The 17,763-nt window shown below is 42.0% G+C and overlaps 1 protein-coding gene across 6 annotated transcripts in view; it reads right to left on the bottom strand.

Annotated features, from left to right (window-relative positions):
• The window catches only part of LRRFIP1 (leucine rich repeat (in FLII) interacting protein 1), a 119,544-nt gene that overhangs the window by 58,934 nt on the left and 42,847 nt on the right, over window positions 1–17,763 (bottom strand). For 5 of the 6 annotated variants that reach the window (XM_009329632.1, XM_009329631.1, XM_009329630.1 and 2 more), the window contains exons 2-3: window positions 9,203–9,289; window positions 1,717–1,734 (exon numbers count right to left, since the gene is read on the bottom strand). In XM_009329632.1, coding sequence (XP_009327907.1) covers window positions 1,717–1,734; window positions 9,203–9,232 — 48 coding nt within the window. In that variant the 5' untranslated portion in view covers window positions 9,233–9,289. The remainder of the gene's footprint in view (window positions 1–1,716; window positions 1,735–9,202; window positions 9,290–17,763) is intronic. The other variant, XM_009329633.1, reaches the window with a different exon arrangement.

The raw sequence follows: 17,763 nt of genomic DNA, 5'->3' as shown, positions 1-17,763 counted from the left end.
CCATTTAAAATTACATAGCTACGTGCTTAATATCCCCAAAACAAAAATGTTAATGAATGTGATTGCCTTGAGACTATTTTTAATTTATGATCTTTTACACAGCACATCTCACACTGGAATGAACTGGTAGCATTTGAATTCTCAGGTATTTTGGCCCCTCAGCCACTTCCCATTTCTTTCTCTAGCCCGACACTTCCGTTCTGCCCTGAGGGGCCTGGTTTGAATGGCTGCATGGGTTAAAGGAAGAAATGGTGCTTATCCATTCACTTGGTTTTCAGTTAGAAGCCTTTGCCAGCCTCAAGTTCCCTTCTACCCTGAAAAGTGATATTACAATTAAATAATTAATGACGTTAATACCATTGAGAGAGAATTCCAGATCAGATTTGCTCACTAAGTGGCAGTGAAACCGCTGACTTGCAAACTCGCTACGGGATGTTGTGAGGCTAACCCACTTATCTTCTCATCCATGTCAGGACACCAACAGTAAACAACCTCCTTGTCTCCCATGGGGCTGCGTTTATACCAGAAGATTAAATTAGTTCCTATAAAGGAGGTTGATAATGAGCCTGTTGATCCATGGGCAGATGTTAGTTTGAGTCACTCAGTACATAGTCAACTCCATAAATAAAAACAAGAGTAAGATATATTTGTTGCCAAATTGATGGGGTCAGGATTAGATACCAGAGCACACGATTTGAGTAGCTATCTTCATATACATATGCACTTAAAGAGGAGAACAGCGTTTCCAAGAAGCACACGCACTGCTAGGTCAAGCGAGTGAAACATGCAGTTAAGGCAGCTGGAGTGCCAGAACAACAAACAAGCTGTGGTTTTAGGAGACATTTATCATTCAGCAAGCAATAAAAATATCTCAGGAAAAAAAGAAATGTTCAGTAAGGTAGAAAATGGCAGGCTTGAAGAAATATATGCTTTCTCCCTCCCTGCAAAATCTCTTTGGAGCTATTTCTCTTTCTAGGTACCACAAAGTTCACATGCTGGAAGTATAGAACAGCCAAACATCATAACACAAACCCCAAAACTCTCCGTTGTAACATAGCAAGTGACCTCAGTTAGAGCTATATTATTATCATCATCATCGCCATCATTTGGAACTACGAAAAGGAAACTGGGAGGAGGGAAGAGATCATGAATTTAAACTGAGGTGAGAGGATTAAACAATATAAAAGCATTTATAATGCTTAGGTCACATTGGAAGAAAGGCCATACAGTTTATTTACCAAAAGATTATAAACTCAAACACAGCATCCCTGATTTACTTCAGTGACTTTCTGCAAACAAAGTCATCTGAAAGTCATTCTTCCTGCTAGCACCTGTTAAATCCTTGCCCAGCCTGAAGTATTTTCAGCGATACTCTTGGCCTTCAACACACAAATGTCTTTATGGTATACGTGGAGCCACCATACCCTCCTATGATGGCTGGTTTGCCAAATTACTGTTCTGCTTATTGCTTATTCTTGGCCAAAGTCTGTAGAAAAAAATACATTAAGTGCCTGACCAGACACGTTTTACATGGGTCATCTTCCCCCACTCCCCTTTATCATCCACCCCACAAGACTATGGGAAGGAAGGGGGGAATTGCATGGAAATACAAAGCCTGCTGTGCATCTTCCATTCTTTAGAGGTTTTTCTAAAATGCTAGCAAGACTCATAACATGGGAACACATGCAAACAAGAATGAAAGAGAGCGAGCCCTACCTTCTGAACTTGGTAGATCTAGGGAAAAAGGGAAAGGAAAGAAACAAGGAAACAAAAGCTAGCGTGAATGAATAAATAGCAATGCAATGTTCCATAACTCATTCTAAGGGGGCGGGGGGGAACGGGGAAATTATACAGAATATACAACAAAACACAAATACAAAAAAAAGCACACATCGAAGCCCTGTAGAGTTAAATAGAATGAAAGCAGTGTTTCCATTCTAGGCCTCCTCCACATGAACAGCTAAAATACAGCATTCCTGTTTTCATACCCACTAGGCTCCTGGAGGCACATGCAACATTTGCTCCCTCAACTTTGCACCGGACCAGAGCCTAACCCAGCTGTGACCTAGGACCTCTCGCTTTTTTTAACCCCCGTCCTTCAAAGTAATGGATGCCCAAATATTCACCTAGAATGACAGCTGTGCATCTACCATCCCAATAAAAGCAAATGGCATTTACTACAGAAAATCTGTTCTTCTCTGAAGGACAAATTTTGTCCTTAACCAACTAAGCATAGTTACAAAAGCATCAATGCTATACATCTTTCACCTGTGTACAGCACAGTGCCAGCTTGTTAAAACTCTCTGAAAATCTCCTGCACATACATTGCCAGCATTGGAGGATCTCTGCAAGTTGCTTTTTCAATTTTTAATGTTTCCACGGAGCCTCACACCATTTGCAGGCCCTAATAAACGCACTGCTAACTCTACAAATTTGTTCCATAGTCTTGTACCATTTTAATAATACACAAAAGCATTACAGCCACTCTAATACATCTGAGTTTTGTTTAAGTGAACTGCCCTTGACTGATCAGCTTTGTAAATCCACATGAAAACAGAAAACGTTTTTTTCTTGCATCTCTCCTAGCATTTCTAAAGCAAGAAGCCCTTCTTGTTCAAAAACACCTAACTGGCTACACAAATCCAGAAGGAAACTGCAGCTTCATTCTCCCCACTTCTCTGCTGAACACCTAGCTTTGTATCTGTAGGAAACGTATCACAGCTCTGGTCTTAAAGCCCTCAGCTGCCTTACTGCTTATCTTCCTAGATAAGCACTGATGCTGAATAAACACCAACACCAGCCCCTCTGCTCTAAGAGTACAACTCAGGGGGAATGGTACATTGCTCTGACTCCAATCCTTCAGCTGGGCAGCAGGCGGCAGGGTAGTCAGTCTCCTGTATTTTGGGATATTCAGCAGGTCCCTGCCATCCGTTGCTCTTCTGGGCCACTTCAGGTGAATCCAGATCCCAGTGCTGGGAAGCAAAACGTACTTCTTCCAATCCCTGCCTCCATGGCCTGATCAGGTTCCCCTTTGTGATCGTGAAGGACAACTGCAGAACCCAGCTTAATACCTCAGAAGCATTAATTCCTATTCCTACAAGCGCAGGGGGTATAATTGAGACCCACATTTGAAGCTAGCGTTCCCACACACTGATCACCTCACCTACCTTTCACTAAGAAAACCTTGAAGAGGAAAATGAACTAAACCCTGCCACAGTTCCCAAGACCGCATACTGACTCTGATCTTTGCTTCTCCGTTGCACACACAGAGTGCCTTTCATCCATACACAGAAGCCAACCACCGCTGTTTTAGATGTGGCAATTACCACGTTTAACCTTTAACTTTCCCATGCTGTTGTTTCACCCACACTTTGAGGCAACACCATGGAAGTCATCTTTTCCAAACCTCAATGCTTCAGGCTTGGCATAGCAGGTACTCCTGTTGAGTGCAAACTGAGACACACAAGAGGTCTTCTGTCCAAGGCTCAGATTGCCAATGGATAAGATAACAACGAGGCCCTTGTTCAGGGCCAGACACCACGGAGGACGGTGGAGAGGGGCACAGGGACAAAGCCAAGTGCATCATCGTAACTGTTCCAGCTTTTTATAAAATCCGGAATTGGTCATCCATTACCTAAACAGGCATTACAACAGCTCTGCTCCAAAGTGACTGGTCTCTCATCAGTGTACTGTCCATCTTAGATAGTATGTTACGGAAAAAACAAACACTTTTAAACAATAATCTCTATTGCACGAATGCCCCCCACAAAGAGCTTAACAGAGTCGATAGACATCTAAGCAGTCAAATGCCTTAAATAGCACCTTCCTGTATTAAAGTATGACAAAAAATGTGGTTTTGTCCACAGCAGTAGTGGCAGACTGCTTTCCTGGTTTCCTCATTGTATGAGGTTTCCCACAAAACTAAAGTTTTTCATAGAAATAACTTTTGAACCGGACAGAACAAGCCAGTGAAGCATGGTAAGATGGCAGCAGAAGGCAGAAATTCAGAATCTACTAAAAACACCTTCAACATTGTCCCTCTCCAAATTTTCCTGTGCATCTTCACACTGGTTGTGTAAGAAAGATGCAGATTAACCATCACAAACCTTCAATTTCCTCCCTGTATATGCAAGCAAAGTTTCACAGTATTTTCCCTTCCATTCAAGCCACGAGAATTCTGCTTTCCTCTAGTTTTTTCTGCACTGCCTGGGATTTTAAACAGCTTCAAACAATCCCAAATGCCAGCTGTGCCATGGGACCCCGCTGACCCAGATCAGACTTGCGGGCATCAAATCCTAGCAAGGGAAGAAGGGGGCTAAGTCAGTCCACAGGATGAGTGAGCAGATCAAGAGTGTTTGCAAGTCTTTTGCCCACATTAACTTGGCTTTAGTACATTTATAGATTTACTACATGCTCAAGGAATTGACATGGAAAAAGAGAAACCCACGACAGAAAGTACTAGTAACATATTTTATTCCAAAGAAATATGAATCTAAAGGAGGAGAAGTATGTGCAAATGAGCATGCTGGTAAAGAACGAGTTTACAAAACAGCAAAGGCAAGTTTTGTGCTGTGTCCTTAAAGAGAGCTGAAAACGAAGCCAGGGGACAAGCACAATGCTCTTGCTTTGAACTAAAAGTAGAGGCTCATCTGCTGTGTGAACTGGCAAGCAAGAATCTTATCCTGCAGATTAAGGAGTGGGAGGAGATCATTCTCTTTTCACTTCAGGCACTAATATCAGCTTAAATTGTGGCTTCCAAGTGTCAGTCCTCAAAGAGACATTTAAAGTCTTGCCAGCAGAACACACAGAAGGTACTCCTACATAAAACGTTCTCTACAATTAGCCCTAATGCTGCAGCTTTTACGTGTCTTGAAACATTACTGTTAAATATTTCTTGGAAAAAAAGGCTTTAATAAGCCAAGCTTCTAAGAAGAAAAAAAAAAAAAACCCACAGAAAAAATTCTTCTCTCCATTTTACCTGGTAGCCCCAAGAGAATTAACAATTTGTTACTCAGAAAAACTGAGCCAACAACTCCTGACTTGTTCTTCTGCATGAGTTAAAAATAAATATCTGAATGCACACAGCATTTGTCTCAGTACCAAACACATCTCTACAGCACGAGCCAAACGGGCTGGCTTTAGACTCTGCAACTGTAAAACCAAATGTTTAAAGACCATGGCAGCATGGTATGGTAAAAAACCACAGGACCCATCACTGCTCTGACTCCCACCAGCTGGGTGGGTACCAGTGGTATAAAAACAGGCAAGGGAGCAAGTATCATCTATCATAATCATCCTTTCAGCATAGAACATGCATTGGCATTGCCTCACATGAGAACTCTCCTGTACTGACTTACTATGCATGGAAGCATACCAGAAAACCTACCGTGCCTTCCAGATTAATTATTTACATCTTTGCTGGGTAACAACAACAAAGCAGCACAGAATAAGAAGTCAGAAACATTCAAGCTGTTACATTTATTAGATCTGTGCCTTTCTTAGAGCCTCATGTCCAGGAACCGCTTCTCTACTAAACATATAAATATTTCTATACATAAACACACACACCTATATAGGATTCAAGACTGACCACTACACTTGTCTTCATAAATCAGCATATATCAGATCATGATTCTTGTGCTAATTTTCTTTCTTCAGCTTCAGAAAACACTTTTCATTTACCTAGATTACTTTCCTATTAAACTTGTAGTCACGCTCTCCTATAAATCAGCATATATCAGATCATGATTCTTGTGCTAATTTTCTTTCTTCAGCTTCAGAAAACACTTTTCATTTACCTAGATTACTTTCCTATTAAACTTGTAGTCACCCTCTCCTCCTTTCCTTCCTCTCCTTGGGGGGGGGGGAACAAAGCAAACACAAAGCCCACCCACATTGGCACACTTATCCTTCTTTCTGCTGCCTGGCATGAGGTGATGCCAGGTGATAAGAAGACACCGCCTCTGGAACACACCTGCAATCCTGCCCCACCACAGCGAACAGCAGCAGCCTTCCACAGTAACTTTCCCACATCTCACACTGCAATTCAGAGTGTTTTCTTCCAGAAGCCCATCTATTTCTGCTATATAATTTCTCCAACTATTGTTCTACTACAGCAGTATGTTGCTTCACATTAAGTTTCCAGAAGAATTCCTAAGAGTCACCTTATATTTCAAGCCAAGTTTACTAAAGCTATCCCTCCGAGCACACAAACCACAAGACCAATAGCAGTGACCACTGGCAAGAGGTATGGCAGCCCGGCCAAGGGCTGAGCCCACACCTGCAGCAAGCATGCTCACCACCATCTAAAGCCAAGCTGCCGGCTACAAGCTCCTCATCGTATGCTCCTTTTGAAAGGAAAGGACCTTATCAATACTGTGGCTGATGACAAACACAATTTTAAGTTTCCAAAAGAATAGACTATGCAGCAATTTCTGCTGTCAATTATGTTTTACATGAAATAATTTCTGCCAAAAGAAGAGCTTGGTATGGTATCAGGTAGCCCTCGCCACTGACCGATGGAGCTTTACTACACAGTTGTGACCAATTTTTCATGCCCTCTTCACATATGGCTAGCCTACAGATCCAGCACAGGGCATTTTAATAGCTTTCTAATGAAGTGGCTGCTCATTCTATCTACAGAAGCATTCATAAGATACAGAACAAAAAAATCTCAGATACCTGGTGCTTTTGCATTGGCATTTCTTTTGTAGTGGCAAGCAGAACATTAGTTAAAACACATATGTAGACTCATGATGCAAGAGTCACCCAATTATTTTTAAATTACGAAAATTAAGCACAGATTAAGAAGTGTCATTAATACTAGACGGTGGGCAGGAGAGGAGCCAATTTCCAGTCCAAATCCAAATCATTAAAACACTCTACTTCACTGTCAGCAAGAGCTATACTGCCATGTTTATAGCTTGTAATGGTAACATCTGGAAACTTTTAACACAGACCAACAATATAAATATATTCTCAAGTAATCCATGCTCCACAAGAAACCTGTCAGGGCATGTACATTGCTTTAAGCATGAAGTACACACACATGCAATAAGTTTATTTATTGCTTTTTAACTCCTGTAACTGACTCTAAAAAGCCTTCTGAAGTAGTAAAGCAAGTGCTTTAAGTTCTGGTTACTCAACACGGCAGTAGTGGGAATATGCTATTTATTTCTCTGAAAAGTTTGCGAAGGAAAATGAAGATGGCAGACAACAAACTGTACAGACACCAGTATCACAGTATGTTCTCCTCCAAGGAAGGGGTAGGTGTCAAATCTCGTGTTGATCGCTGCTTGGGATTTTCTATATTTATGTTTTCTTTCATTATATCTGCAAGATACTTTTGGCAATGAAAAACTTCCTGCAGCCATCCTTACTAGCTCTACCTTGCATCTGGGGGCTGAGATTAAGCTATCTGAAAAAAATTACAGAATATCCAAGCTTGCAAAATATTAAATAAATGTGTAGTCACATTATGTAATTTATGCCAGTGAATTACAAAACAGATTGTAGGGGATATCTGGCTTAGCTTTCACTGAATTCAGTATTTCAGAGTGACATCCTGTACCATGCGATTTCCCTCTATACGAAGAAGTTCTCACACCAAAATTTCAATTTATTAGGACACCCTTTGCAGCATCAGCTTTTAATCTTCAAGGGGGTCATCAGCTGCATTAAAGTTATCTGCAGATTAGATGGTAACACCACTGCCAGCTGCCATGACACCCATAATTACTTCGCTGCCCAAACAAAACACCTAGTGGCTGTTTACCACAGATCCTCCAAAGGCTGCTCGGCAAGTCCAATCACTCAGGCTGTAGGCACAGCAGGAAGCTTGACAGTAACAATGCTTATCTGCACTCCAGGCCTTCCGACTGTGGTCCAGGTTGCAAGAAACATCCTTCAAAAAGCAGCAACTGTAGCAGTAAAAGGTTCCTCTCTTCCACAAGCACTGTGCTTGCAGCAATGCTCCCCTGCACCTTTTACTCCTGGTGTGTTTGCAGGTACATCTAACCCTACTGTGGCTACAGGATGCTAAGACACAACCAAATGCGCCTCAACTAGACAAGACACTCCAGCACAAAGCTGAGCATGGGCGAACTCCCCAAGTGGTTCTGTTCCCAGCTGATTACTGCAGCCTGCACCAACATTAGTCTGCTATCATGTCCTGAGTTTAAAAGCTAACCTGAATCCTCCTCTGCACCCTAAAGCACATATGTGCATTTACTCTTACTATGTATTCCCAAACCCCGCCCCCAAACTCCTTACTTCTTCCCTTTCAAAATTTATTTGAAAAAATTAAGTTACGATTGCTGCTGGCCCTGTTACATCTACTCTGCTGTTTCATTAAATGCACAAATCAACAAATACAAGTTTTAAGCCCTTCTGGTTCTCATCACTAGTTTGGCCCACCTGTGCTTGCAGCCCCATTCTAATAGCACTGCTTTAGCTTCTACAGCTTCAAAACATGCCCTGCTCTCAGTTTCTTGGAGTGGAATGACATTTAGTACAGCTCCTACTTGTCAAACACAACAGGAGCAGAACAAGCCTTTCTGGTCTTTACAATCGTTCCTACACTGGAAGCCCATGATCTCCCACATGCTGACATGCAGAAGCACAGTAACTTTGCTGATGGTATAAAACAATCAGCTGATCCAGAATTTGGGAGAGACTACACCAGGCATTTAATCCAAACACTTTGGAGAAGGTAATGGTCTGCAAAGTTCAGCTTCTATCATTACTTCTGCCAACAGCAGACCATCATTTTTACAAAACAGGGGAGACCACAATGCCAGCTTCACAGCAGTGAAGCAAAACAACTTGCAAGTAGAGTTATATAAGGGCCAAGAGTCTTCCGTATTCATCAGATTGCTAACAAAGTGATAAGAATCCACCCCCTGAATGCACACGCAAACAAGCTGCGTACTTCAAAGTTTAATATTAAACAATGATTACTAACTAGCCACCAGTGTTTTCTGTGAATAATTATACTGGCTTCACCAAGATAAAATTGTTGCCACAATCCCAATTTTTTTCCAGGCTATATCCTACGATCAACTAACTGAGCAGCATTAGCTCCATGCAGACTATTAACATTTCAGCCAAACATAGATTAACCCTTTGTTCCAGGACCTCAGATTATATACATATATATTCAGGCAAAAAGATGATCAAAACACCCCCCAAGCCTTGATCGTACCTCTTTCTGCTGCCTCTCCAGTTCTTTCATTCGGATCTCCCGTGCCTCTGCACGCGCCGCTCGCTTCGCTGCGAGTCTTGCTTCAGCCTGCAAACAGGAGCACAGCAGTGAAATAAAAGCTGGACAACTCCGTGTGAAACACACTTGTTAAGCAGGGCATGAAATAAGGAGACTTGACTTGGCAAGACTGTAAACACATCTGTAGGAGTTAATTCCCTATTGCAAGTAATGGCCCTGCCTTCCATAATTTGTTATGCTTCACAGGTAGGCAATACACGCCCGTGTAGGCACTACCCTCGCTTAGCAGTTGTGTTTAGAAGTGGTCTGTGTTTCTTCAATTACTATTTGTGTGGATAGAGAGGAAACAGTGAGATTTATTTAAGAAAGGCAGGTTTTGCTCTTTTTTTGTTTTCCCCTGTGGCTCAGATTATTTTTTATTGATTAATTGATTTGACCAACAGCAAACACATTATGTACCATTTTTCCTAACCACTGACATTGCGCACACATACATGGGCACAGCAGTTAGGTAAACATTGCTGTTCAGCATGACCATGCACAACTAAGGCTGAAATGATCGAGGTGAGGGAGTAGAGAACCTGAGAAAGTGCATTAACTCAATCAAAGTCTCCAGACATCCATATTCAAGTCCAAACCCCTCCGGAGTGGAAGTCTGCCAAGAACGGGCCTCTTGGGAGATCTACAGTGCTTCCTCATTTCAGCCCAGTTGCAAGTGCTGGAACATGCTATACAGTAACATTTTTAATATTCTGCTTTTAATCCCAGGCAAAGCCAGTTAGTCTTATAGAGAAAAAATGTAAAATTAGCTCACGCTTGGTACAGTGCGACTGCGAGCAGTTTGCCCAACGTAATTCAGAATAGCTCAGCAGGGAGCAAAAGGCATTGCTCAGCTAGTCACCCTGGCGTTACACCCAACTCCTCCGCTTCTGAAACCTTTTACTGTAAGTACAGCACTCGATTTAACAGGAAAAACTGCAATAATATCAAGGTCAAGAAAATCAGAACACCAGCACTTTCACTAGCATTTCTAAACAGAAGGAAAACTAGAAAAAAAAAAGATGTAATTTTTTTTCCTTTCTTTAGTTTATTCGCCACTCAAACGTGTGGAAAAGGGCCACAGCCTTCAAAAACAGAAAAATGCTATACAGTAACATTTTTAATATTCTGCTTTTAATCCCAGGCAAAGCCAGTTAGTCTTATAGAGAAAAAATGTAAAATTAGCTCACGCTTGGTACAGTGCGACTGCGAGCAGTTTGCCCAACGTAATTCAGAATAGCTCAGCAGGGAGCAAAAGGCATTGCTCAGCTAGTCACCCTGGCGTTACACCCAACTCCTCCGCTTCTGAAACCTTTTACTGTAAGTACAGCACTCGATTTAACAGGAAAAACTGCAATAATATCAAGGTCAAGAAAATCAGAACACCAGCACTTTCACTAGCATTTCTAAACAGAAGGAAAACTAGAAAAAAAAAAGATGTAATTTCTTTTCCCTTCTGTAAGTATATTCGCCACTCAAACGTGTGGAAAAGGGCCACAGCCTTCAAAAACAGAAAACAAAACACAGAAAAAAGCCAAAAAAGGAGTAGGTTAGCTGAAACTTTCAGCTAAAAGAAAAGGGCTAACGAAAACCAAGCACAAGCTGGTGTATGGGAGGACTAGGAGCCTTGCAGTGCTGTAGATCTTTAATCCTCACCAATGATACCAAAATCCAAAATATACAGTCAGTAGGCCAAAATTTAAGTTCACATCACCCACCTTCTACAAAACCCCACCACAAACAGCCCCAATCCCTAAATACTGCTGTTGTTCAGTTACCGACATTCTCCCCCATTTTACTCCATTGCCCCTAGACGCAAACCGGTAGGCAGGCAGATTCCTTTTGACGACTATTGCAGCCCCTTGTTGTGCGAATACGATCTATATAAGTGAACCCAGTTTTTAATTCTTGCAACACAGACAACTTCAGCCTGAAAAATTACTTGTAACAACAGAAAAACCTTCTCAGAGGGTAAAAATGCCCGTGGCAGAAAGAGAAAAGGGTTGGTTTTGCACAGAGCGTTGCTCTCTCTTCAGTTCATTGCTTGAATTTCAAGGTAACTGGTTCTGCCATGGGGAGAAACTGCAAAACACAGCCATGGTCTCATACCTACAGCAGACCTCCACACTTGCGCCCAAAAACTGTCCCCCCTCATCATTCCAGCGTGCTGTTATTACGGAGCCAAATGATGGCAGGCTCCGGGGTGAAGGCATGTGTTACCACAAGCATTTTCAAGAGACCACGGCTTCAACAGCACTTACCAACCTGAAGCAGTTTGTCCAAAAAAAACCCCACAGCCCTGCTGCTGGGCAAACACTAGGCAGAAACCCTGCCAGGCAGCATTATGATATACCTGCAATGTTTGAAATCATTTATGACACCCATTACATAAACGTGCTGTAAGATGTATGCTAAAAGTAAGAAATCACAGTACTGGAACAAGTATGGTATTGACTTGACATGATCCATTTCTGTTTATCTGAAAATAAACTTCAATACCTCAAGAAGCACTACTGTATGCCTGTCTCACAGTCGGTACTGCTATAAATACAGGACAGTGTCAGCGACAAGGACTGCTCCGGGCTATTCATCACAAGAGGCTGCCAGGCAATTCATACAATACCAGGTAACAACCACCGTCTTTTGCCAGTAGCCATTCAAAAACAACATGCACATACCCCAAGGAAGGGGAATCTTGCTCCAAGGACTCCAGCTCATTAACGATTTTTTGCAGGAGAGAAAGAACAGGAGATACAGCTTTAAACAACATTGTTTAAAGCATTCCCTCATCCTGACATGCAAACTCTAAGTAGTCTTAAGAAACGGCACTGAAATGAAAGTAAACAAACTTACCTGCACATACATTTGAAAATTGCACCTGATCTAGGTGAAGAACAACATCAGTGCAAACAATTAGCTATATTTTTCCCATATGGAAAACAAAGGACCTTAAAGCCTCCATAAGCAAAATACACCAAACAGTACAGAACTGTGTATCTCTAACTTCCCACCTGCCAGAAAGACAGAAACAAGATTATTTTGATGTTAAAATTACTGTAGATACCATCCTTATGAATTTCAATAACCAGCTGAGCTTTCATGTTAGAAAAACTCTATGCCTGTATGTAAAATTCAGATGTTGTGCTTAACGCACACATATAAATAAGTATTTCCCCTTCTGTTTTCCTCATATGATTAGGGCCAAAGGGTTTACATGCTTGCTAGCTATGTTGCAGAATTACATATTCTCCAGAAGTGAGCACAATATACAATGAAATGAAGCAACTTAAAAATGGAAGGAAAAAAAAAAAATTAGCAAGTTATTCTAAGGCCTCCCTGAGAACAAGGCTTGCCAGTTCCCTAGATACCGATACCAACTGCGGTAAGTTAAATTAATTTTTCTTTGAACAACATACTAGTAATGACAGGTTACATATATGATACATTTCAGTTTTAGGTGCCAATCCATGGGCCTTTATTCTATTTCAGCTTTGCAGTCCTCCAACTGCTCATGCAAAGCCAATCCACAAACCTTTAGGAGATGCAAGAGTAAAAATGCATTTTCACTCAGTATCTTTGACTAACAATAGCGCTTGCATCTGGAACAAGCATTTTTTTTATTTATGAACTTTTTTTTTTCCATGGCCACATGGCTCTTCAGCATTCAATACAAACAAGAAAAACAATATATTCTGGATACTTTTAAATAACTTCAACTTTTTTTTAGCATAACAAATTCTGCCATCAGCACATACCCTACCAGAACCTTTGTAAGAAGTCAACACAATGTTATTCCACCCAGAATACTAGTATTTTAAAGCAACTCATTTTTATCACATCAGAACAAAGAATTACAGAATCGTTCACGCTGGAAGGGACCTTGGGAGGTCTCCAGTCCACCCTCCTGCTCAAAGCAAGGTCAGCATCAAATTCAGACCATGTTGCTCAGGGCTTTGTCCAGTTGGCTCTTGAAAACCTCCAAGGTTGGTGGCTCCACAGCCTTTCCGAGCTCCTGCTTCGATGCCTGACCATCCTCACAGTGATTATTCCACCCCCACCCACCCAAATCACATCTGAACCTGCTCTCTTTCAATTTAAGGCCAGTGTGTCTCATCCTCCTGCCATGCATCCCCATGAAGAGCCTTGGCTCTTGGCTCCTTAGTAACCTCAGCTTGTATGTCAGAAGGCTGCTGTTAGTTCCTACCTTAAGGTCTGGTATTCTGCATCAAATACTTAAGTAAACTGGCTGCTACATTTTTAACATTCTCAGCGGTGTCTGGGTGCTATTTAGATGATTACAAAGTTATTTTCATCGTGGTTCCTGACAAAAGTGCTGCTCATTTGTGCGGGACAAAGACGGTTTGTAAGGAACCGGGCCATTTTAGGACCCTAAAGGGTCTTAAAATCCACAGCAAAATGAGACTATGGGTGACAAGAAATACGCAAAGAGAACAAATTCTCAGTGCAATGATCTGATCAATACAATAAGCAATGGTCTCTGACGGTATCAGTGATACAAATAGCATTGAGATAATGATTAAGCATGAACCATGCTTCCATCAAAATTTATTTCGTTTCCTTGGGTAAGGTTGGTTAAGAAAGACTTAACATGCTCTTATTCGTCATCCATCTCCCTCTGGCACTTTAAGAAAACAGGACCACTAGAGTCCACGGGAGGGTAAGTAAGGGCTCCCGAATACTCACAGGTCCCCAGGAAAGTCCTCATCTGACAAAGAACAAAAACAGTCCCCCAGCTGCACAAGTCCAATATCCTATCTCAGTGTTTCCAAACCCCACTCATCTGAGGCTACGCACAAGCCTTTGGAGTGTGTTCTCCAACACAGCAGAAACATATTACGCTATAATCAGACTAGTCATTAAATGATCAACCTGTGCCCTTCATAATCCCATTTCTACCATGCTTTAACTGATATAGTTACTTAACCCAAATGAACATTTTTGATATTCTGTAGGTGGCATTGGTGACAAACCAGGCATCGCTCATGAGCTCAGAGGAAGTAAATCAATCAGGGCAGGGACAAATCCACACCTAACACTTATTGTGTACGATTTTATCAAAGTCAAACTAAAAGTGTGGTAGCAACCCTAACATCCAGCAAATTCTGCAGCAAGTGTGGGAGCCAAACAGGAACCATTACATATAGATTTTCCTGTGCAGAAGCACAGCTCACCTAGTGACAGAAGTAGCTACCCCAACAGCAAGCCACATGGCATGGACATTCATACCACAACCTCCACTGTCACCTACAGACTTTTAGACTAACGCAATAAGGATGTCAGATTTATTATGGACCTCTTCCTCAAAAGCAGGGGCATGACTGAACTCGTCTGAGTTTGTCAAACCACACCCTTTAAAAGTCTTAGACTCTGTTTTCACATTAATAGTTCTGTGCTATAAATACTTTGATTACTTGCACACCCTGAAAACAGCAACTTCAACTTCACATTTCTCTCTCTGTGCTGACTAAAACAAAACAGGCTTTGCCTGGATGACTTTGGCCTTCATCCAGCCATCTGTCAGAGCCCAGACCCAAGTCACCTCTAAGGGCAGTGGCAGAGACAGACACCATAGCCTGCAAGAGACACAGCTGAACAGCATGAAACCACCAATAAATTCATACAGACTTCTGAAATTCAGACTACAAAAGCTAAAATGACAGTCTCAAGGTTGCCAGCATAAATAACTATTCAACGGATTCAAGATGGGGGAAAAAAAAAATATCACTAAGATTGAAGGAACTAATCTTAAAATCATCTAAAATTCACTAGTGACTCAGTGAGCAATACAGGCCTCAATCAAAAGTGACAGTTAGCTGGCAAAAACAGAAGAATAAAAATACGAAGCCTAATTGCACTCATTACAAAGCTTTTGTAACTTCCCTTTTATGAAGTATTGCTCATCTGACAAGGAGAACCGGCAGCTTCAGCCGTACTGTGCATGTCATACAAAAAAAACCTCCTAAGGGGCTTCTGTAAAGCCCCGTGGGCAAAACAAGAGGAGGTGGCAACCATACTGCTGAGATGAACACAGAAATGCACACCAGCTAAAAAACAATCACCTTAATGTATGTAACTCGCTCAAATACTACAACTACACATCCTGCATTTTTGTCATTTTATTGCAGTTGCCCAGAATGATTTATAGCCAGCCCCTAAGCCCAAAACAAGTATACTGTTGCACTGCAAAATGCTCATTTTTTTGTTGGTCCACTCGCTCAGCACTTGACACCCCTGCTTAATGGTCACTTTAGTTTTAAAATAAAAATCCAGTCCTATTCAGCAGCAAATCTTTATCCTGCCTTAAGGAATTCAGTATGTTTAGCTCTGAACAGGGAAAAACTAAGCCGGTTGTAACCTGGTTCACTACTGAAGTACACTGCATCTGAAAAAAAAGAAAAAGCCAAAAAGAGATATTTGATATCAGCTGGAAAGGGTGAGAAACATCTCCTGCTGCTGTCTGCAGCATGAGGCAGTAGGGAGGAGTGGGAGTATGAGATCTGCAACTGCTGGAGAGTTACCCCCACACACCCCCTTTTTAAATACCACTCATCAAGAGGAGGCGAGGTCTGGTTGCACCCATACCCAGTGCTGCCAGGGCCAGCGTATAATGCACAATGGTTACGGAAGCGATGACTTCCTGGCCCCGAGTGCAGCGTCAGGGAAGCTGCACATTCATTATCATTTTGATGAGAGAATTATTTAGGTGACTTCGTTAGGTAGAGCCTAATGACACACATCCTGAAGGTGTGCATTCTCAGAGCTTTTCCCTTATGAAATGTCCAAGAGTTCATTGTTCGACTGGAAGCCCCAAGAAACAGCCAACAAAGACAGGAAATTATGCTGCTTTTTTGAGCAGTGAAAAATGACTATGTTGACTTGCCACATGGCTACATATGTAAGAGTTTTCGATCTATTCAAAGCACCCCTTAATTCCAGTGTACTTAAAATTATCTGCTTCTAAGACTAGTAATCAAAGTTAGTGTCATTTTTTTGTAGAGGACTGAAGTGTTAGTTTGCCAGCACCAAACCACACTCAGAAGAGCTCAGAAAGCTCTCTGATCCCACTGTCAGAGAAGCTTTAGAACACAAGTCTGTCCGACTAAATTACACCTGCTCACTGTATGCAACTACCATACTGTGTATTGCTGCAGGAAGCTGCAATTACTATTCGCAGGCTGATTTAAACTTCTTGCTAACATACAAGCAAGATACAGCCAGCAAGTCACTTTTGGGGCAAGCATAATTTTTCATGACTGATGCCATCCCGTTCCAATACTCTGCATGTAAAGGCTTTTCCTCAAATGTTATATGACTGTTCACTCTATTTACATAAGTCATACTTCATCAGACAAAAAAAAATATTTCTTTCATAAGCTTTGTTGTACTTTACAGAATTTAAAGTCTATTTAGACAAATAGCACCTGATTTGTAATATTCCCGTAACACAGCTGACCAACATAGCTACCAGGTAAAACTAGTGCTAACCCATGGCAATGTTTTTCGTGCCTCCGCCTGAGTAACAAGTGACCTAAACCAGCGAGTTCAGGAGCTCACCATGAGCTATCACGCACTCCGTAACATCAAGAGCGTCTATAAATTACTTCTGTGTTTAGAGGTCAAACCAGCATATTTACCTGACATTTTTTGCATCTGAGCTATAAATATAAACACACTTACTCATATGACAATGAGCCTGTGAATCACATAGGGCTTGGTCAGTCCACATCCTGCTTAACTCCTCACTTTTCACTTAAATGCAAATTAGTATTAAAAGGCAGCATGTTCACGAACCTTAGCCTACACATAAACATAAGGGTTCCCATCTAATACCCACATACCAGCATCACTGGTTAGACAGACAGGCCCATTATGGGCTTGTCTAACAGCTCCTCTCCCGTTCATACAGTGACAGTGGTGAACCGGAGAGTGACAGTTTATGTCAACGGATGACTAATCCGCCCATTAACATTTATGGTCACACGGGGCTGTTTTGAAACTTTATTTAGAAAACATTTCACAGGTTCAGTTGGCATATCTGTTCCCGTACCAAACTGAGCAGTAAGCAGATTACGTCTTAGCCTCTCATTTTTAAAAGAAAGCCTTAGAAAACTCCACGGACTTTGAAGAATTAGCTACCTTATGCAGCCATCAGCGGCAGTCGTAAGTACCTCACGAGCACCCACCTGTGCAGAGCTGCTGTGAATGACACACCGTGCCCAAAAGGAGACTAAATTCCAAGTCGTACAAAAGCCCAGAGACCCCAGCACGCTCTCTAAGTACCTCGACCGCTACGTTTGAGCTCAGGCAGCGAAGGCGCACGCAGAGGGGAAGCCTGCAGGAAGCAGCGTAGGCGCACGGCAGAGCTCAGCGGTTTGACAGAGGCGCAAGGGCACACACAGCCGGCCCGTGCCACCACGCGGAGTGCCAGGGCGTGCGGCCAGCTGGCCCTGCTGAGGCGAAAGCCGTGCCGCCCGTTTCCCACG

Source organism: Pygoscelis adeliae, unplaced genomic scaffold (genome assembly GCF_000699105.1).
Source record: "Pygoscelis adeliae isolate BGI_AS28 unplaced genomic scaffold, ASM69910v1 Scaffold7, whole genome shotgun sequence".
In the NCBI taxonomy this organism is placed as follows: Eukaryota; Metazoa; Chordata; class Aves; order Sphenisciformes; family Spheniscidae; genus Pygoscelis; species Pygoscelis adeliae.
This window is presented reverse-complemented; position numbering and strand designations above follow the sequence as displayed.